This window comes from Astatotilapia calliptera, chromosome 18, assembly GCF_900246225.1.
Source record: "Astatotilapia calliptera chromosome 18, fAstCal1.2, whole genome shotgun sequence".
Lineage (NCBI taxonomy): Eukaryota > Metazoa > Chordata > Actinopteri > Cichliformes > Cichlidae > Astatotilapia > Astatotilapia calliptera.
Genome location: NC_039319.1, coordinates 7,421,527 through 7,447,254, shown reverse-complemented (window position 1 = coordinate 7,447,254; position 25,728 = coordinate 7,421,527). Strand labels below are relative to the sequence as shown.

At 39.7% G+C, this 25,728-nt stretch overlaps 1 protein-coding gene across 6 annotated transcripts in view; it reads left to right on the top strand.

Moving 5' to 3' along the window:
- Positions 1-25,728, top strand: part of LOC113009932 (rho GTPase-activating protein 12-like) — a 61,267-nt gene that overhangs the window by 23,630 nt on the left and 11,909 nt on the right. For 4 of the 6 annotated variants that reach the window (XM_026148607.1, XM_026148606.1, XM_026148609.1 and 1 more), the window contains exons 3-5: positions 22,839-23,105; positions 24,806-25,021; positions 25,396-25,476. In XM_026148607.1, coding sequence (XP_026004392.1) covers positions 22,839-23,105; positions 24,806-25,021; positions 25,396-25,476 — 564 coding nt within the window. The remainder of the gene's footprint in view (positions 1-22,838; positions 23,106-24,805; positions 25,022-25,395; positions 25,477-25,728) is intronic. The other 2 variants (XM_026148610.1, XM_026148612.1) reach the window with 2 other exon arrangements.

Here is a 25,728-nt window from a genome sequence, read left to right as displayed (position 1 = left end):
TGAACTTAAATGGCAAATTGCTGGTGGCATCGGGTTCTTATTTTGTATTTTGTAGTTATATAAACCTTTGACAAATTCATGAAACAAGTTGGGACATGCACCTAGTATAATTTCTTCCCCGCAAAAGGAAAAAGAGCATGCCTGCATGTTTCTTGAGGATGGGAATGCTTTTTTAGGCAGTCAACTGAAACACAGCCTGACGATGCTCTGTTTAACCACGTCAGTATGAAGGTTTGATGGAAAAAATGCTGTCTGACTAAAATGAAACCTGATCATTCAAACCTTAAAATAAAAATAAATCTGCCAAAAGATGAATAGTTTTTTGGAGAAATTTAAAAATTTGGCTGTTTGAGGTTGACAAAGAAAGGGTGGTTTAAAGAATAGCAGCTTAATAATAGCCAGACATCTTTTAGCTTATCAGTTCATCATAATAGCCAGACTGCCGGTAAAGAAAAATACTCTGTGCCTCTTCCTGGTTATCATGTACTTGAATTTCGACAGGTTCGAACAACTCTTCATAGCTCAAGGCCTCCTTATTTACCTGATGTACCTATGACAGGTTTAGGCAAGTATTTGCTGAAATGCCTCGGCGTAGCTGAGTTAGCAGCTTGTAGCGTAGGCATAGTTGTCTGAGAGTTGCAGAATTAGTAACTGAAATTCAGAGATCTTTTCTTGAAATCAGGCTTATCTGCTGTCATCAGCAAGTTTCATTATTAAAGTGCAGTCCAAAGATTGATTAATTAATCCTGAATGATTTTATCTTGCACTTCGAAGCTAGGAACAAGTTAGAACTACGAAGGGCAACTGCATGACTGGCTGACTGCTCAGATGACTGTGCTAGGTGTGTGTTGGTAACTCTTCCAGCAGTCACAGTTTATACACAAGTTGTATACAGTTTTATACATATGCTCTGAACTTGAATTTCATGAATGTCGGCTTGCACATTTCTAAATAAACAATTTGTAAAGAAATTTGCTTTATATGTGGGATGTCCTGTTTAATTTTGCTTAATAAAACATAAATGAACACACACAGAATGACTAGGGTCATTTTGGGGAACTGGCTGCACACTGTCAGCTCTTCTCCTGCAGGATAAAAGCTCCTTAACTTCCTGTTTATACTGGGCTCCTGCAGTAATTCCATTTCAGATTAGATTAGTAGATTATTCTGGGAGACCTGTATGCGCTTCCCTCCTGCTTTTGCTCTTCCTGTCTTCAATAATAAGTACAAAGCAGATGTAATACACCAAAGCACCCATTGTATGTATAATGTTGTGTCCCTCAGAGAAAAACCAGTGAACCCCCTTTGTTTTTGTCAAACTGGTTTTGCCAGCAGGTTTTTGTGCCTTGCTCAGGTTAACTGTTTGAGAAGTCAGAGACGTGATCCACAGTTTTGTTCATTTGCATTCAAGACCTGTAATACAGGTTCAGCACCAGTGGTGGTATTCTGAGTAGAATAAGGAGGAGGAGTTTTTCGCCAAGGACAACTGGATTTTCCTATACACAAACCTTTTATCTGTGACTTCACAGAAGCTTGTCTTTGTCGACGGTTTGGCTCACTGTATTCAGGTGGTTATTAAAATGAAAGCTTAATCTGATTCTTGTAGTTCTTGCTCTACTTCACATTGTATTAGAGTAAGTGCATCAGGGAAGTGTCGAGCGGGACACTTAAATCTTTCCACTGTGCAAATCTCTGCAGCTTTGACTACCTGCATGGTTGGAGATAAAATGTGTGCAGACAGAAAAATGTTACTAAAAATATGATTCATTTTTACCCAGACTTGTAGTTGAGGGGCACAACAAAGACATATTTCTTTCCCCCCCAGAAGAAATCCCCAAAACATGTGAGAAAGAGATTCAGACTGAGGACGCACTGATATTTCCATCAGATATTAGTCCAATCCTGACTTAAAAAGCTGGATAAGGATTTCATGACAGTTAATTTCAGGTTAGTTGTTCTACGTTTACTATGACACTTGGCAGTAGCAGTGCACCAGTAGCTGAAGGCTGGCTAATAGCAAAGGCTATTCAGTTATGAGGTAGTTTTTACTCACCACATTGACAACTAGATAGTTGTTGCAAAGTGGAGACAATTCATCATGGTAATCCAGAAAACTGAGCTTTAAAGAACCCGACGTGATCTGTGATTGGGGTTAGGCACTAACTAACTGTGTAACATATTTTAGAATGATAATGTATTAAAAGTAAATTATGTGTGAAAATACAGTGGGGCAAAAAAGTATTTAGTCAGCCACCGATTGTGCAAGTTCCCCCACTTAAAATGATGACAGAGGTCAGTAATTTGCACCAGAGGTACACTTCAACTGTGAGAGACAGAATGTGAAAAAAAAATCCATGAATCCACATGGTAGGATTTGTAAAGAATTTATTCGTAAATTAGGGTGGAAAATAAGTATTTGGTCACCTCAAACAAGGAAATTCTCTGGCTCTCACAGACCTGTAACGTCTTCTGTAAGAAGCTTTTCTGTCCCCCACTCGTTACCTGTATGAATGGCACCTGTTTGAACTCATCATCTGTATAAAAGACACCTGTCCACAGCCTCAAACAGTCAGACTCCAAACTCCGCCATGGCCAAGACCAAAGAGTTTTCGAAGGACACCAGGAAAAGTATTGTAGACCTGCACCAGACTGGGAAGAGTGAATCTACAATAGGCAAGCAGCTTGGTGTGAAAAAATCAACTGTGGGAGCAATCATCAGAAAATGGAAGACATACAAGACCACTGATAATCTCCCTCGATCTGGGGCTCCACGCAAGATCTCATCCCGTGGGGTCAAAATGATCATGAGAACGGTGAGCAAAGATCCCAGAACCACACGGGGGGACCTGGTGAATGACCTGCAGAGAGCTGGGACCAAAGTAACAAAGGTCACCATCAGTAACACACTACAACGGCAGGGAATCAAATCCCGCACTGTCAGACGTGTTCCGCTGCTGAAGCCAGTGCATGTCCAGGCCCGTCTGAAGTTTGCCAGAGAGCACATGGATGACACAGCAGAGGATTGAGAGAATGTCACGTGGTCAGATGAAACCAAAGTAGAACTTTTTGGTATAAACTCAACTCGTCGTGTTTGGAGGAAGAAGAATACTGAGTTGCATCCCAAGAACACCATACCTACTGTGAAGCATGGGGGTGGAAACATCATGCTATGGGGCTGTTTTTCTGCCAAGGGGACAGGACGACTGATCCGTGTTAAGGACAGAATGAATGGGGCCATGTATCGTGAGATTTTGAGCCAAAACCTCCTTCCATCAGTGAGAACTTTGAAGATGAAACGAGGCTGGGTCTTCCAACATGACAATGATCCAAAACACACCGCCCGGGTAACAAAGGAGTGGCTCCGTAAGAAGCATTTGAAAGTCCTGGAGTGGCCTAGCCAGTCTCCAGACCTCAACCCCATAGAAAATCTGTGGCGGGAGTTGAAAGTCCGTGTTGCTCGGCGACAGCCCCGAAACATCACTGCTCTCGAGAAGATCTGCATGGATGAATGGGCCAAAATACCAGCTACTGTGTGTGCAAACCTGGTAAAGACCTATAGTAAACGTTTGACCTCTGTTATTGCCAACAAAGGTTATGTTACAAAGTATTGAGTTGTATTTTTGTTATTGACCAAATACTTATTTTCCACCCTGATTTACGAATCAATTCTTTACAAATCCTACCATGTGGATTCATGGATTTTTTTTTTTCACATTCTGTCTCTCACAGTTGAAGTGTACCTCTGGTGCAAATTACTGACCTCTGTCATCATTTTAAGTGGGGGAACTTGCACAATCGGTGGCTGACTAAATACTTTTTTTGCCCCACTGTATGATGCATATGACTCAAACTTGGGTCTTGGGTGTGAAAGGCAGAATGATTAACTTCTTCACTATCAACCTCTCCAGCCTCCAACTTTCTTGTGACTGGGGATGGGAATTGATAAGATTTTCACGATTCCGATTCCATTTTCGATTCTGTTTAACGATTCGATTCTTTATCGATTCTTCTTTTTAAATTCGGGGCGACTGGAATCGATAAGGGAATCGTTTGCAAAATGGCAAACAATTCCAAGGAATTGAAACGGTGGGAACCGGTTCTCAACAAGAACCGGGTTTCGATACCCATCCCTACTTGTGGAAATTGTTCATCTCCTGTACATGAAGACAAATAACCACACACGAGAGAAAACAGACGGATTAAAAATTGTGTTCAGGCATGAAAAAAAATGTGTCATTCAACAAGTTGCCATCAGCTCGGTTATCATCATCTTCATCTGCATCATAGCTGTCACACATGTGAGGAGGTAAGCTCACAATGAGGTTCAGGGCAGGGAATAGGAAATTAGTAAGGCCATGAACAATAGCTGCAAGCTGCAAAGACTTTCACACCAAGCTGAAATCAAAGAAGTAAATGGCCTGATTGCTAAAATAAACATTAAAGTTAAGCTGTTGTTCTTGTCGTTGTTGCCACTGCTCCTTTTAAATGTCAGTGCATTCTTAAAGCAAAGAATTGTGAACTACTGATGTGGCAAAGCGTAAGCAAACTCTCAGCTGTAAATTAGCTAACCCTTTTCTGCTTACTGTAGCTGTATACAAACACCTTTCGATTGTACTGAGAGCCTATCATAGAGGTTTCACACGCAGTATCTGCAAATAAATGTTCTTTGCCCCATCTGGCTTTGTTGAAATTTTGCATATTTCCCAAGCTTATCAGTAACTTTACATTATAATCATAAAGGATGAGGGGTAGTCAAAACGACCAAAATTTGACATGACTTGCAAAACATTAGGGTCAATGCTGCTGAACATCTACCTAAGAAGTTCGTTGTTAAACTTTGTCTTTCGACTGCTTTATTGTGCAGATTTCTAGAACACAGTCAGATGTTTTTAAGTTAAGATTGTCAAAAGGAAGTCACAATTGCAGGAAGCTGATATTCCACCGTTTATTGTTCATGGACAAAACTAACTTACACCGCAGTGTTCTTAGAATTTCATTCATTGTTAATGTTAAGAACAAAACAAACTGTCCACAAATGTTAAGATTTGTAGTATCTCTCATATGGGGAGAAAAAGTATTCTTTGGTAGTTTGTAATAGATTTGGAGCTTGCTATAGCTTTCCTTTACAAAATCTTTTTTTCTTAGCTCATTACCACGTCTTTACTTTTGTTGTGTTATAACATGTTTGACTTATACCAGTGTGCAGTTTTCTACAAGCTCCTTATAAAATTGTAGATGTTTTTCCCCCTCTCCTTTTATGTCTCTGCCTCCCTGCTTGCCTATCACAGTGACCTTGCAGAATTTGCATGGTCATTGAAATAATCACAGCCAGCAGGCTGCTCCTCTCTCTCTCCACGTTGCTTCACCCCTTCCCCCGGAGTAGATGGAAAACTGCCAGGAGTGATTTTGAAGACAAGCTACAGTGGTTTACAGCACCTGTGCAATGCAATTTTCCACTCCTTTTTTGTCATTTCCTACCACAACTTCACTATAATACCTACGGTTATTCTAGCAGGGCAGCTTTTCTGAATATCAAATATTATTTTTCTTTAGCCTGCTTTGCATTCCCAAACTCTAGTTTCACAACATGGCATCTGGTGGACTTATTTGCTTGTTAGCTGTCACTGCCGGGTTTTGCCACCTTGCTCAGCCTAGTTTTTAACAGGTGAGTAAAAAGTTACCTGTTAGGAATCAAAGAGGTCAATGTATAAAAGGATTTCTCGATATTTTAGTTTTCTAACAGCACAAATATTGTTATGGGGATGCTCTAGATGTGTGCTACACTGGTCACCTGCAACATTAAAAGTAATGTTTACGTTTGGCCCCCTCATGCAGCCAGCCTAGCCCTGAACCAGCAGATCCTTTGAGTCCTCTGAATTTCAAGATGGGTTGAATGTTAATTTAGACTGGATCTCTGGACTTTGAAGCCGAGCTCAGTCGTGTGGTCTCTTTATAATGTTCCTTGAGTTGTTCCTGAGCAGTTTCTGTTGTTTAGTTGGGCCATTGACCTGTAGTGGGGTCCTCCGCTAATGCGGCCTTTTTTAGGCAAGGGTGCTTTGTTTGCATCAGTGTTTAGATGGTTGTTAACAGCAGCGTACATAAAAGGACCCAAGCTTGCAAAGTGTATTCTTTTATAATGAGATGATCATTGTATAATAGTCGGTGTCAATAAATGATAATTGAGGATAGAGCCTCATTTACTTCCATGATCATTGTTATTACATCATGTTGGGACAGAGAAACCAAAGATATCTTTGTTTGTTTTTGTTTTTTTTAACATTATAACATTCTGAAGGCCTATTTCACCTTAATTACTATTCTATAGAAGTTTTAATTACTTTAGCAAATCACTACAATCACCTTCTGTCTAGTTTTTCTCCACAAGTTTCTCCCACAAAGTCATTTTTAAAAGGAGTTTTGGCATGCTACGGGCTGACTACAGGATTGTACTTAGCCAGAGGGATCTTTCTTCCTGACTCTTTCTTCTTCATACCTGGCCTTTACTCTCCTCCTCCTCCATAAAGAGGTGTGCTGTTGAGGCATGATTCTGTGAGGAAACTGGGACTCGTGGCCTCATCTCTGTAGCCTGGAGGAGGGGAGAAGAATCTGAGGGTATATATATATATATATTTTTTTTTTTTCCCTTTCTCGCTCTTCACCACACCTCTTGAATGTGTGTAAAAGCAGGTCGATACACAGCTCTGTGGTGAACAGAGTGTGAAAAATGAGCTAGGAAAAATGCACAGAGTGATGGAAGGATTACAAAACAGAAGATGTTTTTGTGCTGATATTCAAAATCCTTGACCACATCAACTTGTGAAACCACCTCATCAGATGAGAAAATGATTTATTACTTTACTGAAAAACGACAGCTTTCTCCCGTTAATAGTAAAGGAAACATAAAAAGAGAACATTTTTTAAAAACTGTTGCAGTTTCCTTTTTAAGAGCAAATCTGTTATGTTGGCCTGTTTTCCAAAGAAAAAAAATGGTAAATGGTCTGCATTTGTATAGCGCTTTTCTAGTCCCTAAGGACCCCAAAGCGCTTCACACTACATTCAGTCATGCACCCATTCACACACACATTCACACACTGGCGATGGCAAGCTACATTGTAGCCACAGCTGCCCTGGGGCGCACTGACAGAGGCGAGGCTGCCGGACACTGGCGCCACCGGGCCTTCTGACCACCACCAGTAGGCAAACACGGGGTTAGTATCTTGCCCAAGGATATTTGGCATGCAGCCTGGGATCGAACCACCGACCTTCTGATTAGTGGCTGACCTGCTCTGCCACCTGAGCTACAGCCACCAAAGTTCAGTGGTTTCTTATCTGGGATACATGACGATGATGATTAGTGAGGCTTCAGCAGGAACTGTGGCAGGCCAACCTATATGGACTCAATCTCAGTAAAAAAAAAACAGCATTTAAACTAAACTGCAGTTTCATTGTGTCTTCCCAGCAGTTATCAGGTTGTTTCTATTTCTGCCTCTGCATCTGATTTGGGGAGTATGTGTTGTATCCTTGGACTGATTGCTCTAGTTGTACATTTATTTTCTCATTACTCTCCACCAATTACTCTGCACTGTCGTTGACCTTGTAAAAAGACTTCGGAGGGAGCATTTGGGCGCATTGTTGAGCTTAATTACACCGAGGTTTCCTAATTGCTCTGTCATTTTGTCGTTGGATGCTGCTGCTTAACTTTTCTGCCACACAATTATTGGCCCCTTCGCTAGCTATAATGCAGTGTTTAACTGGCTCACTGGACCTAAAGGCATGGAGTGGTCTCATGGTGAATTCCTATCAGTTATAGATCATTAATTTCACTTCACTTCAGGTCATTCCAGCTTCATTTTGTGTAAATGGCACAAACTATCAAACCATCTCAGAAACATAATAAGGTCATTGCCCTATATTATAATATTTATGGCTAATGATGTATATGTATAAATATGTATATAAATGTATATCAGGAAATGCACTTAATTTATATTTGCTTTTAAAAGCACAGTGAGTTTAAGCTGAACATAGTTTCTAGCTTCATGGTTTTATTTAAGGCTCTGCTAAAGTAGCTTTGCAGGGTTCACAGTTCACTCTATTCACCTTATAATGGCCTTGGTGCAGCTCCTTAGTTCTTTCTCTCTCTGTTTTTCACTCCACTTTCTTTAAGTCAGCTCTCTTCTGGTTGGCTACATCTCGTAAACCGAAGGTTTGAGAAGCACATGGCTGGGATTTAGATACTCAAACAGCTGAAGCTTTTTGACCCTGATGATAATATATAATAGTCATCCTCTCTCTTTGACATCATGACCTCATGTTTGTGTTGTGAGTGGACATTTTTTCTTGACCATGTATTTTATTTTTGTGTTGAGTATGAGGAACAGATTGTTTGCAAGACATTTCCAAGTAAATTGAGGTCAGTTTGTTTACACTGCACATTTAAACTTGAAGGTTCGAAAACATAAACCCACCCGTTTAAACCATATATATAAATAAAATAACAAAAAAATAAAAGTTTAAGCAAGTATTGATTTGATGATTCACTACATAATCTGGAAAAGTCAACACTACTTAAAAGCTAGTGGCGAACTACTGTGTCTACATTAACAGTAGACGAAGAGTGGATGCTGTTTTATATGTTCAGTCCAAGTTAGAGTCAGAGAGATGTGTGTGACTCTTGGCTTTCTAAACAAAGCCAGTTTAGGTTTTTCCATAAGAATGTCCTATTTACATGGCAGTCCAGTAACCTAGTTAACCTAATCAGGCCAAAGATGTAATGACCTCTTAAATGCAGGCTGTTTATTACATTTAACCACTGCAGATCTGTCTGAGAAATGGAAAGTGAAGTTGAAACTGACCTGATATGATTTGGTTTATACTTGATTTGGTGTGTTTTGTTCCAGATGTTTTAGTCATGGAGCACTGTGCCCTATCGAATGTCTACCCTCTGTGCCTGTTGTCTGGACATCTGAAAAAATATCACAGATAATTTTTATCAGCTTCTGAACCTATTTTTAGTCCACGCTGACGGGCGTTCTGGTAATCAGGTGGTGATGACAGATTTGTTTTGCGCAAATGTGTCACTGAAATAAAGTCTGTGCGGAAGAGGAAAGGAACAAATGGTATTATATGGTGCTGCTATAACATAAGCCCCCGCACCTCTGCAGTATTTTCCTCTGATTTACAGTAATCCTTAAACTTCTGTGTGCTGCCTTGTTGTTTTCTGGGGGGTGTGCTGCCAGTGAAAAGGCCACATTTGTCACGTCTCAGACATGACTCACTCTTTTTCCGGTGCCCACTCATTATTGAGGTCCACTGCATTTAGTGCCCATTACATCTGTAGCTCTTTTAGATTTCTTTAATGTATTTTATGCATTGAATCTCCAGTTTATTTAAGATATTAATGTTTCATGTTTGTTTTTCTTTGTGAATCATCGTCTTCCTCCTACTATTTTGTCCTCTATCTTTTGTCTCAGCCCTGAAATGTTTGCATCTGGTTAGTTATTACTTTCATCTCATGTTTGCCCATAGATGTCCTTTTATGTGACTTTAATATTGTACTTTAGTGGCAATATTGAGTCATCTTACAGTATGTAGGTAGTCTTTGATGTAGCTTTAGTCTGAACACCGCCTCTTTAATCAGCCCTATCTCCAATTGATTTCTCACCCACATGTTTGACTTTAGAGACGTTGTCGATGTATAACGGAAGAAAGTAGTTTTTGTTTTTTATGACTCCTGAGATAGAAAACAGTTGTTTGTAATGACCTCAAGGTTTTTATATCAGTGTTAGCATTGTGTTTGTGATTCTAGAGGCTCTTCTGACCTCTGCAGTTGTTCCAGGAAGTCTTTAGGTTTATGACCAATGACGGATTTTTATATTTTTAGTATGAGAGAACTGTTCTGATTCAACCTTTGTATTCTAGTAGAGAGGCTGCTATTTTAATTGTGGCTGATTCTCATGATGACTGTTTTCATGTATCATTTAGTCTATAGATTGCCATCAGATGATAAAACCAATAGTAAAAAAAAAAAGATCCAAATACTTTTGGCTCTTTCCTGCAATCAGCTAAATAGAACTATTTAATGTTCACTTTTATTCTTTTTAAAAATCTTATACATTTTAAAGCTCCGTGTTGTTTCTATCTCAGATGGCCTGGTTTTATTAATGTACATTTTGGTTTCATAGAGTGTCTAGCATCACACGTATGTTATAGAAGGCTAAAGCCGTATAAGGCTGTATTAACATTGTGAAATATAAGAAAACCGGGGACCCCATTTGTGAGTGGATTATATATTGGTTTTTTTGTTTTTTTTTTAAAAGTTAATTGTTATTTGTTATTTTTGTTTAACGGTCAGTTTTTTTTTAATATTCATTGGGACAAAATTTAAGAAGTTCATAATAGATATGATGTAATACTGAGTATTTGGTGAACTGTAGATAACTATTGAAGTCCATGTGTGACAGGGATTGCAGTCATTACCCATGAAACAAGGAATTCCCAGTGAGATTGTTGAAGGACTTCCTGCCCTCTGGGAAAACTTTGACTCGGGAGGTAGAGTGGGTCATTTACTAATCAGAGGATTCGATCACTGAGTTATTCAGTGAAGTGTCTCTGGATGTGCGTGGTAAATGAAGGCAGCCTAGTATGGATGAACAGTATGGATGGATATGTGAATATTTATATGGAAGTGTCGTATTTAAAAAATAAATAAATAAAATAAATTACTCCAACTCTGTATTACAAGACAAACAACGCTTAAGGCCACTGACTGACGGATCAGTATAATAGTCTCAAAGAAATGTATGTATTGATGCGTTCTCAGGCTTCCTGTGTTGGTAAATTTAACTGACATTTTAACTGTTTCATGCATGTTTTTCTTTTATTTCAGTTAGCTTTGTAAGTATTCAGTATTGTTTCTGTTTTCTGTTTATTGTCAGCCATTTAGCTTTGACTGAATAAAGTCTACTTAGATAATTGCAGCTCCCCTCCAAGCCTCTTTATCTTCACTCTTGCTGAATCAAGTGCTTCATGGCTGTGGTCTGTCACTGTTGTCTGGGTTAATGGATGCATAGCTTCATTCAATGTCAGTGAATGGACACCCAACACATTTGGACTGCTTGAAGGACCCCAGTCAGTGTTTGAAGAAATAATACCCAGTCCTGTCTGGATTTGTTTTTTAATGTTTTAGTGTGCCCAGCTGGGTCAGAGTGCACAACAGTGAAGCTGTGTCTGTCTAATAATAAGATCAGACAAAATGTGTACAGCGTGGCTGTACAGTATTCAGTGGTTTATCAAATTTTATGTCTCTTTATTTTTAGCTTTTTTTAAGGTTGTAATAAGTTTTGGTGTTCAAAAAAAAGTTAAAGTGATTTATGTTAGTTGGAAATGAAAAATGTAAGGTTTTTCAGACTGACCTTTCACCTGTGTTTACAGATGGTATATTTACCTTTCAAGTGAAAGTGTGGCGTTTACTATCTTTGTTTTACAAAGCCAGATGTTACAGTGTTGGCATAAGAAGGTGGAATGCTATAAACAAAGCTAGCTTAGGTGACTTGGCTTGTGAAAGGCAACCATAGATGGTATTTGTATATCACATGGACAGAGATACCTGTTGATTACTGCTAACATAAAAATAAAATAGTGCTAGAATTTAATCTGCTGAGAAGATCTAAGCACACATTTCTTGGATGGGCTTTTGGGCTGTGTTAACCCCACATAGTTTCATAAAGCAGAGAATTACCCATGTCGACTAGAACAGCGTACCAGGCTGGAAACGTGTCTGATTCATGGTTAACTGTGAGCATTTTAAGGGAATTATATGTTTATATAGTTTACATACTGGTTGTTTTATGTGATCAAATTGTGATAGATGTGTTGTGATTGTTGTTTTAGTGGACTCTAGTTGAAGAACAGGCTGTGTCCCGTTAATGTTCTCTGATGTTCTGCTGCTGAATGGGAAATAAACCGAACGTGTCCTGCCTGTCGCCGAGGGATTACTACAACAACAGTGCGCACACACATGCACAGCCATCTGCCTCATCACTCACAAATCAATTCAGAGTTCTGCTGCAGCCACACTGAGGTTAAACAGTATCTGACAGTGAATTAAAGACTTCGTTTGCTTTCAACAGCCTGATGGCACGTCAGACGTTTATCTTGACTACGAGAAAATGATAATCTCCGTCTGCGGAACACTCATTTATAATGGTGTAAATCACTCACTCTCACACACACACACACACACACACACACACACACACACACACACACACACACACACAGTGAAGCTTGATTCTGCATGTGCTTGTCAGTTTTTGCTTGATAAAAGACTGAGGGGTCCATAAATTGAGTTATTGCACAGGTGATAAACGGTTCTACAAAAAAGGCCTAAAAAGCTGAGAGAAAGGATCAGACAGGTGCACAAAGCTGCAGGTGTCCTCTTGTACTGTCTCCCTAACCCTTTAAACCACATTTTCCTATTTTCAGTTCAGCAGGAAATGTTTGGCATGCTGTATGGGCAGCTCTGTTGACATTTTCTGCTGCTGGCATTGACGAGTAAATGTTTTCGTCAGTGTAGCTGTCTCCACCTCCGCTTGCTTTGTCCCTGACATTTCTGCATTTGTTACGTTAACCACAAAAAGTCTATCTTGGCAGAAAACCACTGAAATAAATTATAAAGGTTTTGACTTGCGATCCATTATAGCACCAACAAAGGCAGAATTTTCAGGGGTTTAATTTTCTGCAGGAAAAACTGCACTTTTCCCCCAAATGAGCTTAACTAAGAATCTTTAATAGTTCTGTACAGCTTGTGTAAGAAACCCATAGTAAAGCTAAGCCGTGTTTACATCATCTTACTGTAATGATCGTAGCCTTTGTATGTGTATATGTATGTCCTATTTCCTCAATAATGGCTGGGCTGTAGCTCATGTGGTCATTGGAGTACGAATAAATGTAAATTATAGATAGAGAAAACTGTAGAAAAAAGTGCTTGTATGAATAGTTGTGATTTGGTGAGCGAGGCATATACAGCAGATGTATATGTTTCTTTTTGGGGGGAGGGGGATGTTATGTTTTTGGTTTTTTTTGGTTTTTTTTTTTTTATCTATGTTAACTAAAAAAAATACTATAGATTCTTTTGATTTTCATTTCATCTCCCCCCTGCAAATGTGATGTTACATTCTCCGTTTGCTTTGTTTCATGGTCATGTCATACAGGTCATTAGCCAATGAAAATACCCCTGATTAACCTCCTTTCTAACATAAACAATTACCTAAACAATACGTTTGGAAAATGTTTTATTCATTATGACCTTAAAGGAGTGACTAAGCCCATAAGTTCATCAGGAACAGAAGTCTGGGCTGGGGCCATTTTTCCATTGACCTTCTGTGGTCTTTTCACAATCACGGGAGTCAGCCCCTGGCAGCAATTAACAGGAATGCAGGTTTAAAGTTCATTTAAACACACTGACTGCCAACAACAAGCTATGTGAAAACCAGTTAAAACCCACACCTCACATATCTACATGGAAGGACACATTCCCAAAACAAGCTCAAATTTGCAATTTATAGTTGACTAATATATGCTGATGACATGACTCATTCAGAGTGTCTGCATGGGCAGTTTTCACAGTTCACTGTCAGGGTTGAAATTTGGTTAATTTAAAGGCGCATGAGTGATTTGTTCAGCATAGCAGCAGCCTGCTGCTGTGCATCACACAAGCTATTCGAAGGAAAGGGTTGGCACTGGGACACACTGTGTGAAACCACCTTATTGAGATAAAGTCACCAGAATTTCACACGTAAATCATACATAATAGAGAACAGTGCAGAAATTAGTTGAATTAATTAAGAATCTTTCCTTAAAAAATGACTCATAATAACTGCTTTGTTTGCTTTTTAGCTTTTTAAGGCAACTCTGTGGCTGAAGCTTTTTAAGGCCAGCTGGAATAGTAGTGGTCTTGTAACCAGAAGATAATGAGGTTAAAAAAATTATTGAAAATAGGCCAGAAACTCTCTCTCTTTCGTGAACCATGCATCACCACTTAAATGAGTCTTTAAGCAAAGCATTTAATGCCCAGCTGTGCTAATAAAGTTTTTTTTAAAAGCACCAAACAGTAGGAAACTGTTGCTTCAGGCCTGAGAGTGTGTTCATTTATAAATGCAAAACAGATTGATAAAAGTAGATCCAGTCCACTGTGCTGTAGCGTCTTAAGTTAAATGGGTAGTTTAAATAGAGTGGAGCAGACCTGAGTGTGAACACCTGGATTTGAGTTCCCACATCTCAATCTGGGCTCTTTTAGTTTGCCTACTGTGGTAATATGAGTAAGATTTGCAGTTGATTCAAGTTTTAGAGATTTTCAAATATTGTTTGAAAAAAAATGCTAAGGCTAAAGATGTTGTTGGGCATATTTGGCTTTACAGAAAACACAGGCGGTTAGTAGTTGTGATAGCCTGATGTTATCATGTTATAAAAGTGGCGTCAGTGTGCGATTATCTTGCAGTACAGCACATGTATCAAAAAGTTTTATTTACCTCAAACCTTTTTTTTTTTTTTGCAGTAATCCAAAATCTTATGGAAAAAGTCAAAACTTTGTAAAGACTCTGGACAAGCTTAGTGTTCTTAGGAAACCTACTCAGGTTCATAACGTGCTCTGTTTATTGTGGCTGAGAATCAGATTCAGTGAACTGGTCTCTAAGCCTGTGGAATGATATTGTGACTGGGATTAGCTGAGCAGTAGGACGGCACAGATAAGGAAGAGTCTCTGTATCTTTGCTTCATATCTTCATCCTCCTCATCTGTGTTGGCTGGATTGACAGAGCTGGATTGAGATAACAGGCGTCAAGATGTCAGCATCAGTCAGTTGTGATTTAGATAGCCTGCTATGATGCAGTCCTCCATTTATCTATTTAAGATACAATGAAGCGGCCCAGAATAGGATAATCTCAACCACGGCTTGCTTTTCTGTGGTGAAAGTGAAAACATCATCTTTTCAATCTGGTTTTTCCCTTTTATGCTTTTTGTCTAAAGGATTTCTTTTTTTGATACATTTTCAAAACTAAGATAACAAATGCACTTTCCAGGCTAAACAAACACTACTTCTCTTAGCTGTTCTTAAAATCCCTCTTTAAATATCTAATGTTTCCTACCTGGCAACAGGATGGTTGGCTCGATGTCTGTGTGTTAGATAACAACATTAAATCCTCTGCTGGAGCCCGGATTGGAGGAGAAAGCTACATCTACATCTTCGGAAGTCACATCCATTTGTATTATGTGTCCTGAGCAGTGACCACACCTGCCCCCTTGCCTGCTACCCTCTTACATAAACACACACACACACACACACACACACACACACACACACACACACACCTTTATATATAATATTTATACATGCCAGCTGTCCTTAATGGACCCCTCCAGCTCTCAGCCAACCGCTGTGCTGGAGTATTAGCATCATCAGCTGTGACCAGTCAGGTACATGAAATTAGAAGATTAATCGGCATCTGCAGAGTCTTAAAAACAACACTATCCACATCCTTTATCCTAAGGCACCTCTTCAAATATTACCCATTGTATTTTTAGACTTTATTAGAAGAACACATGTGTTAATGTGGGCACAGCTGCAAGCCCATGGAGTGAATAGATGACCCTGAGTAACACCAAGCCTGTTTCTGCTCACTTGTTCCTCTGTTTATGAATCTCATTAATGTGTGTGAGAACTTTACTGCATTGGATGGAAAAAAAATAAATAAATAACATGTTCACAATTTCTCTGGTTTATCAGCTTGTAGAGATTTCCCTAGTTCCCTAAGGAAAAGATTGGCATCAATATTTGGATAACGTTCAGCCTTATCCATTGGACTGTGTTTAAGTAGTTGGCCTTCCTTAATTGACTGATTAATTATACAAGGTATTTTTTCCACTTATTTCCCTGTAATATTTTTTTAAATCCAGCACCTAACCCAGTGGGGACTCATATTTAAAAATAAATAAATAATTTAAAATAATTAATTGATTCAGAATGTTGACATTGTTTTAGTAATTAATCACATCACTGGGGAAAAATGCTTAAAACTACACAGGTTCACTGGTTTCAGTTATGTAAATGTGAGTATTAGCTTTTCCCCCCCCCCTCTTATTATCATGTTAAATTAATTGAAATGAGTCATTTGGAGACGTTACCTCAAGATAAAAGAATCTGCAGTAAGCATTTTTCACTTGTTAATTTTTTTTAAGCCTACATTATTAATGTAGCTGATGGTGAGACCAGCCATGATGTGTACTTGGAGATGGTGGCACTGAGAAAAAGACAGGAGACTGAGCTTAGGTAGAAGAGTTTGGAGACTGTACATAAAAGTTTGTCAATCCTTGCTTATACCAATGTGACATATAGATGACGGCTCAGTTATCTGCAATAAAATACCAAGAAGCCTTTTTAAGTTAAAGATGGATTTGTAAATGTGATATTTATAAGGTGTAGGATAGTATTGTTGAAAAGGATAAGATTGACCATTTGTAGGAACTGAACACATATCTGAAGTTATAACTGTAAATCAGTGACTTTAATAATATTAATGAACATCCTGTAGCATGCTGGGAAAAGTACAGATTTATACTTTCTTTTTGTTTTGTTTTTTTGGCATGTGATTAAAAACAACATTGTAACTGTACCACATACTGAAGGCATTTTGAGTTCACCCAGGTCTTGAACCCACCTCAGGCTGTTCTCTTTTTGTCCCTGCATTGTCTGCTCTTTTCTCCTGTTGAATGTCACTTCTCTTGGGTTGTGCAACTATCTTGGGTGGGGCCTGTGTTTCAAGGCCTTTCTGTGTGTTTGTCCATGGTTTGCTGTTCTTTATTATTCAGTTGGGTCATATTTGGTGAGATTACCTCAGACTACACTGAAATAGGCATCAAGCTGCAATGAGCATGTGTTTTACAATCATGGGGTTTGTCCGGGTGTCTTTGTAACTTTTCCAGACACATTAAATGTTATTTTTGATTGCAAGCTCCTTCCCTCTGTGTTTTTTATTGTTTCCCTTTCCCTCTGTGTTCTTCCTACAGAAGAAAAAATGTCAAGTTTAGTTCACTGCTCGTGCTGTAAAGTTCTCACTGCGTTGCAGTATCTGTGATGTAATCAGCTCGGCTCTAACATAGCCTCCTTTCTTCCTGTTTCGATCAGGTGTTGTCATGCTTCCTAGCTGGTTTCACCTGTCACATGTAGCTATGAATTAAAGTTTACCAGTATACCAGTAACTACACTGATCCCAAAGTAATTGGGTAATTTTGTTTGGATCAAAAAAATGATTAAAACATGAACTTTCCATTGTAACATGAAACCTGTATCCCACATGTGAAGAAAAATGGGGAGTTTTTCTGCTTCCGTCAGCTACATTAGTGCAAAAAGAAATGTTATAAAACCCTTCCAACTACATTATGCAATAAACTGTAACCACCGAACATGACCATGTAAAGCACTGCAGTGGAAAAACCCCTCCAGTGAAACTAAAAAACTGAATGGACAAGGAAGTAGAAGAGGGAAAGGGCCGGCCTGTCTATTTTTGTTTTTGTGGGCATGATTGTGCATGTGCACACTTGTATGTGTGCACACTAGTCAAGCGCGCGCACTTGATTCACATCAAAGTACCTGTGTGTGTGTTTATGTTTGCATGGCCCATATCCCTGCAGGTATGTGGTAGAGCAGGTTCATCTGTGTCAAATAGAAGAGGTAAACGTGGACAGACACACCTCTGCCTCCTATTCCTCCTGCAATACTGCTACGTCTCTTTAGGTTTAACTTTGTTGTCAGGCTGCCACCTAAAGGACGGTGCGACCTTAACCTTTGTCTCTTTGATTGGTAAATTCTTTAAAGCACGTGTGTAAACATTTTAAGGTACCCAATTATCGCAGTTTACGCCGTCTTTTGCGATGGGCCCATCGCACAGGCTGATATCGCGATGACAATAAATTTTCGATTTATTGTGCAGGCCTAATATATATATAATCTCTGTAATCATCAGTTTGTAGTCATGATCACAATGTTGCACGTTGATCTGTTTTCAGAGTGTTGCTGAAATGATTTGACTAGAAACCAGACATTTGTTTTTGAAAAGCAGCTGAGCAGTTTTACAGTTGACCCCATATTTACGAGAACCAGGATAACTTTGCATAAAATGAACACACTGCTCTGAATCTCTCAGCAGACGAGTCTAAATATAAACAGCATCTGCAGCCAGTTCTCTCCAGTGTTAGCGCTGATGGATTCACTGCCTGAAGCGGAGTCTTAGGTTCTTCTGTTTTTCCTGGTCCTGATGCAGTTTATCTCTGAGCTGAATAACACTGGGCCGGGTGGTTATTATTCAGACTGCAGGCTGTGCTGATAAGACTGTAAATTTAGAACTGGCAGCATCACTCAGTCCCTTTCGTTTCCCCACCCATTAAGCGGTGCTCTGGCCTATAATAGGAAATTAAGATGCTGAGCTGCAATCAGAACTGTTAATTGGCTGCTGCTGCTGCTGTGTAGTGAACCCTCAGGCTCAGACTGTGGCCTGTACACCGGGTGCTGTGGTTGTACTTAATTTCTGGTGGAACTGTGGTTTGGTCAGCCTGTGTAATTATTAGCTCTGTGTAAAATGGTAAATGGCCTGTATTTGTATAGCGCTTTACTAGTCCCTAACATCCCTAACAACTAGTCCCTTTACACATCCAGTCATTCACCCATTCACACACACATTCACACACTGGTGATGGCAAGCTACATTGTAGCCACAGCCACCCTGGGGCGCACTGACAGAGGCGAGGCTGCCGGACACTGGCGCCACCGGGCCCTCTGACCACCACCAGTAGGCACTTTACCCATTGCCTACTGGTGGACACAACGACCAAGACTGTCCAAGCCGGGGCTCGAACCAGCAACCTTCCGATTACAAGGCGAACTCCCAACTCTTGAGCCACGATCGCCCTCTTTCTTCTCACAGTTTGGTTTCTTAATGATTTCTGTTCGTGCCGTCTCTGAAAATGACCACTGTCATATTTGGAAATATTTGTTTTGGGAAATATTTGATTTTCCTCCACAAGGAAGAACATAAAACATCGTTAAATGTTTCTGATAGTGTAGCATTTCCAAACTTTAGTGCTGCACACTAAAATGGGTTCTTTCTTCTTAATTTAATTTGCCTGCTTGATTTCCCATGATTCCTTATTTTTGTTTTACTTTAATTTATTTAATCCTAAATGTTCATGGTCATTTCAGACAGAATTAAAGAATTAAACATTAAAAATGTTTATCATTTGTTCTAAAATACTTCTCACAGCCCACCTGCAATAACTACAAAGGCCACACTTGTTTCCACTTTTACCAGCTTGTAAACTGTAGAGGGTTTCTGTGTTCCTGGCATTGACTCGCAAGTGGCTCAGATTTATTGTGGCAAAGCAAACTTAATCAGCTGTTCACCCACTGAGCTGCATCGGATGCATTATACAAGCTCTCCTCTTATTGTCTGTATTATAAGATGGCACTTTAAACACTAGGGTTACTCATAAATACCTAATTTTATGCTTCATAAAAATGTCACAGCGAGTGCTTTATTTCGGATATTTCACTGCAGGAATCCCTGTGCAGAAAATGTGCGTAGGTGCTGACACCTGACTCCATTGCAACCTGTACTTAAAGCACAGTGTACTGACAAAGAGAGCAGCTTCCTCATACTGAGAGGTCAACCTCTTAATGTTCAGTGGCTTCAGAGCTCCGTATTGATTAGCTGGTCAGTCTGATAACACCAGATGTCCAGCACCAGCTGCTCAGGGATATACTGCTGCTTTAACAGAGTTAAGAGACTCCCTGTGCATTTTTAATGAGCCAACCTGGCAGTAAAGACTTTAGTTACATAATAGGGGTCTATTTGATAGAGCATATACAGCTTTGGTGATAAGCATGTTGTTCTTTTCTGTACTCCTGAGATGCTCAGATTGGTACAGGCATGAAGGGGATTTTTATTCTTGTGTTTTTACAGAATTGATACAAAAACAAACTCTTGTTTTCTGTTTCATTAGAACTTCTCATCTCTTTTAAAAATACAACCCTTTGGTCTGGCAGTAATACACAAAGTGTCTACTTGTCCTGCACAGATTTGATGGAGTATGTAGAGTGTTACACGCATATTGTCATTTACATAAGATAAGATAAGATAACCTTTATTAGTCCCACACGTGGGAAATTTGTTTTGTCACAGCAGGAAGTGGACAGTGCAAAAGTTATGAGGCAAAAATTAGAATACAATAAGAATAAATACAGTACACAACTGTACAGAATAGAATAAAATAAAATACTATATACAGTAGAATAAAATAAAATAAATATACAATAAGATAAAAATAGAATACAAATACAAATACTATATACAACTGAGTAAAAATACAACGATGACAGAAAGGATTATTGCACTTAGTATTATTGCATATGTATGGATGTGTGTGCTTGATCAGTTAAAGTCTTTATTATGGAGTCTGACAGCAGTGGGGAGGAAAGACCTGCGAAATCTCTCCGTCCCACACCGTGGGTGCCGCAGTCTTTACATGAAGGTAATAGCAGTAAAAGGATGTGGATGTATATCACATATAATCAGAAATGACAAAAATCACCATCATCTAAATATCCTCCTTCGTTCGATTGCAAAAGCTTATAACAACAAAGAAGACTCTGGCCTGCCAAAGTGCAGTGAAGCTAACGTTTGATCCAGCTTCAATTAAACAAATGAAACAAAGTAAATGCACTTAAGGCACTGAGACATGATAGTTGCTGTGTATCAAGGAAAATAGCCTTTTTTTTACCTACATTACATGCATGGATCGCATGTGGCTTGTTGCTGTACTGCTAGTAGAAAAAAACAAAACAACACTGCTTTGTTGAATTCGCAGAGTTGTCTTTTTTTCCACTTAAGCTTAAATTTCCGAGCAGCCTTGAGGAAACTGTGTTTTTCGTGGCCAAAACTGAAGTGGGCGACCACCTCTGTGGCTTTTTAACGGTCGATTGACTACCAGGACTTCCCCTTTGACAGATCCATGCACTAAATCACATGTTTGTGCAGCATTATGCAGGAAGACCACAGAACAGTCACCAGTGTTGCACGCTGCATGCAGTAAAGCAGACTGACAGCTTCAATCAAATCACTCAAAATACTAAACAGGGACGATGGCAGTGATCCGTTTGATGAAACGTTTTTCGCGAGCCATTTCAGTCCATGAAGAGGATGACGTATTTACTATTTGTCAACCACTGGAGGTAATTTGTCGTGCATTTTAATTAATGGGTGGAAATTTGCTCAGCATTGCAGAAGCTTTCTACTGAATGCTGGCTGTAACTTTGAAATCTAGAGCTTTGCTTGATAACCCGCGTGGTCAGAAACTTTTAAAGAAAGTTTGGACTTCTGTGAAATGTTTTCACAAATAGAGGGATGAAACTGTTTTAATTATATAATAAGATACAGTATGTATATTGTGGTCCTGTGATACTGTATTGAACAGCTAGCACTTCTACGGAATATCAAGTTCTCCTTGGTACCTCCAGCTGTTTGCTTGGCTCCTGCATATTTCATCTCCATTGATTCCCATGCAATAAAAACATCACAGAGCCAACGTTGGGAGGCCTCAGGGCACTGGCATTATTCATGCCTCTCTCTGCCCTGTCGCTCTGCAGCCGCGCTCCTTCTTTGTAATGCCAACATGAAATAATCATGACAAGAAGCCCATTGACTGGATCACTGGTTCATCTGGGTTTTAAAGGATGCTCTGTCATTAGAGCAGAGCTGTACTACACAGCAATAGAAATGTTCTTCTTTGACTGAACAGGAGCTCTCTTGTTCACATGGCACTTGAATATCACCATATTTTACGTTCTTAGGAGGTTAGAGTTGTAATCATGTTTGCCACTGGTTAAAGTGACGGTTACAGACTCACACTTAAAAACATTTGAGTCATGGTTGGTCAGGTTTTCCAGCTTGTTATACAGGAACATTTTTGTAAGTGTTTAAGTATCAAGACCAGATTGCTGCATGTTGAAATTAAAACAGGATCTGAAACGTAACTCATATTTTCCTTGTGAACTTGAATAGCTCAGTCCAGCCAGTATCATTTTTCACTGTCTGCAGAAAGTTCTTCTTCTGAATGATGTGTACGGGGGGACAATGCAAGTTAAAAAGGAATTCTTATCGTTAGCAGTTATCCTGTTAGTTTTTAAGTAAAAATGTCAATCAACACATTAGGGTTTGCCAGTAACCAGTAACAGTCCTTTTCTGTGTTCAGAGTTGTTCAGATGAGGTTGGACAAACTCTCATCCCAGTGTTTAGGATGCATCTTGAGCTAGTTTAACTTCCTCTTTTCTACCTGACATGGGTTATTGCCACTCCCGGTTGTATAACAGCAGCAACTTCCTTCCCTTGTCCTTCTCCAAGTTCATTCAATGATCTGCTCCTCCACGGCTCACAAAGCCTTGAAGTAGAGCTTGTAATTTCTCTCTGACTTTAGTCAGTTACTCAATGCTCCAGTGCAGCTGAGAGAGTAGAGTAAACCTCAAACCTACTGTGAAGATTAAATGATTGACTTCATTTGAAACTCTGTAGGAATGGAGTGTGGGGGTGAGCTGTTTGATGTATGTGCCGTTCTAAAATGTTTCAAATGAAAATGTCTACCAGCTTGTGCGTGCAGCTGGTGATTTACAGCCTGAAAGCTGTGAATATTTTACATCATGCCCCTTCACTTACTGTCCAGGAACTTTTATGTAACAGACTTACATCCGGTCACAGATGAATCACAGTTCCCTCTTTCTTTTTTCCCTTCCTTAGACTGTGTCTTCTGGCCAGGGCCGCCCCGAGTCACCCGTCTACAGCAACCTCCAGGAACTGAAGATCACCCAGTCTACCCAGCCCCCTCTGCCCTCAGCCTCCCCGCTCCATGTGGTTGGAGACTGGGAGACCCATAAGGACCAGAATGGTAGGCACTTCTACTACAATCGCGCCACCCAGGAGAGGACCTGGAAGCCACCTCGAACCAGGGACAATAGCACCAGAAACTTGCAAGGAGAGAGCCACAGCACCGGAGAGAGCTCAGAGGTAAACGCAATTTACCATAGTGGAGGTTAGTGAAGTATCGCGAGCATTGGCAACACTTTTGGGTTGCCTTTTCCTGAGCCATGTGCCCTAGTATCAAGATGCATTACTTTGAGTTTTAACAAGCAGTGACATAGCCTCGTGAATAAATATGAAAACATAACATTAGACTGATATATCATTTTAGATGCTTAATATGTGAAATGATGGATAACAATACATTTTAATAATGAGTTGTGTTGCTGTGAAATGTGCAGCAGTTTCATTGAATCCAGTCTGATTTGCAAATGCAATATATGACACTTTGGTAACCATAGATATTTTGGTAAACAGTAACAAATAGAAATATAAGCAGCTGCTTGGACTATGAGTAAGCCTGTAAGATGATCAAAATGTTTGGAGCAAGTTCAAATTGTTTAACACCCAGCAAGAGCACATAAAGTGACGTGAAACTGCCCATCACATCATTGGTACTGTAAAAATGCTTTAGATAGCTGTTACAAACATTACAGAAATCAAATACTTTTTTCATTTTAGGTATTTTTATCTTGAAAATCAGCAGAAACATAGTAGACGGCAGTCTACAAGTCAGGTAAAAATGCAGCTGTAAGAATCTGAGAAGTAGAGATCATAAAGGGTCTGGTCCTTTTCCTTTTTTTGCCATACATGTCAGCCTCTGATCAATCACTGCATAATTAATATGTACTGTCCCTTTTAAATAAGCATTAAAATAAAGCAGGTGCAGCCAGCCTTTATACAGCTCTTCTGACAAAGTTTATATTTTATTAAATCCTTTAATCTAAATTAAGTCCCAATTGTTATCGCATCAATTTTTATAACAACATGAACTCGGAAATGTTACTGTTAAACCTTCGAACAGGTGAGCCCTTAATCACCTGATGTTGCAAAAATGTTGACAAAGTCAAACTGGTTCTCACAAGCACACAGTTACATAAACCCGCTTGTACACAGAAGTTGTTCATATATACTCACCCAGCGTCAAAGCATGAGTCAGAGACAAATATTAAACTGAAAACAAATATGCCGTGGCAGTACTTCATCACATATTGTGGCTGTCTTCTCACTCACATTGCTATACGCGTAGACAGACGGAGGCAACTGCAGAATTGCTCTTTCAGCCCCGCCAGATTGTTTTGGGAGATTTGGATTATCAGACAGAATATATCTCGGAGATAATGAAAGTTCTTGTTTTCTTTCTGACGCAACAACAGAATGATTTGTCCTCGAAAAGCTATGAGTAAAAGTCCACAATGCTGTATTTCAGTTCAAATGAGATGACTACAGCTGATCAACAGTGAATGACTATTTTTATAATCAGCTCACACACATACACACACGCGCTAGTGACTTACCACATACCCCTGAGTCATCTCTAATACTGACTCAGCCTCTGTTTCATTAAATGACTGCACCACACTGCCACCTTCAGGCCCAAAGCAGGCACTGTCCCCTCATCTGTTCTGTGCCACAGTGCGGGAGCTGCCTTCATCACTGGCCAAAATCAAGCAAGAACATTTTTAGCACTCTGTTGACGTTTCTGGGTCTCTATACTGAATCAAACTGGTGTTGGGTGTTTTACTGATGATTTATTGTTTCTGGGTGCATGACTGTCTTTTTTTCTCTCCAACGCTGTGGTGAAATTTGCCCTCTCCTGTCTCTTTCTCTTTTTAAACAAATGGCAGACCACCCCTCTCTCGCTCTCGCCGTCTTTCCTCCCCTTTCTCTCGCTTTCTATTGGTCGACTGCAGCCTCTGTCATCGGAGGACACCTGCTTCAGTACCTACTCTACCTACTCTAGCCAGTCAGACAGCCAATATGGCTCACCGCCACGTGGTTGGTCGGAGGAGATGGACGAGTACGGTCACACGCTGTACGTCAGTGACTATACTAACGAGAAGGTACCGGCTGCTCCGCTCCAATCTGTCTTTACTGCTGGGGGTTTCTGGGACTGCACGTGGGAGCAGGTTTTGATTTGATTTGCTGGAAAGTTCTGCTTGGGGGGCACAGCACAAATGTTTCCTGTTAACAAGGAAACTATGATGATACCAAACTATACACACTTTTACCTATTATTTTCTTATTGTCATAATTTGTTTTAATGGCTTTTATGTGTAACTAAAAGGAAACCCAATTAGGTCAAATCTACTCAGAAAATAAATTAATAAAATCTTAATCAAGACAATATAAAAGAAGGCTGAAAATTAATATATAAATAAAATACATTTTTAGGATTCAAACCACTGAATGATTTTTCTCCGGTGTGTCTGCTCAGTGGTTAAAGCACGTTGATGACCAGGGAAGACCTTATTACTACAGTGCAGACGGCTCCAGGTCAGAATGGGAGCTGCCGAAGGTGAGACGCTAAAACAGTCGAGCGATGAGAATTAATGGCGTACTGACCTGTCGTACAGGTGAGCACAGTGTACGTGCTGCACAACCGCACAGGATGGACCACATGTGATGGGGCGGTAAAGCTTCATACTTCAATGCGACAAGCGATAACTAGAGAATACTTGCGACATCTCTACTGCACCTAATAATTTAATATATTATTGCAAGGGCTTTTTTTTTTTTGTTAATGAAAAAATGGTTTTATGGGTATACT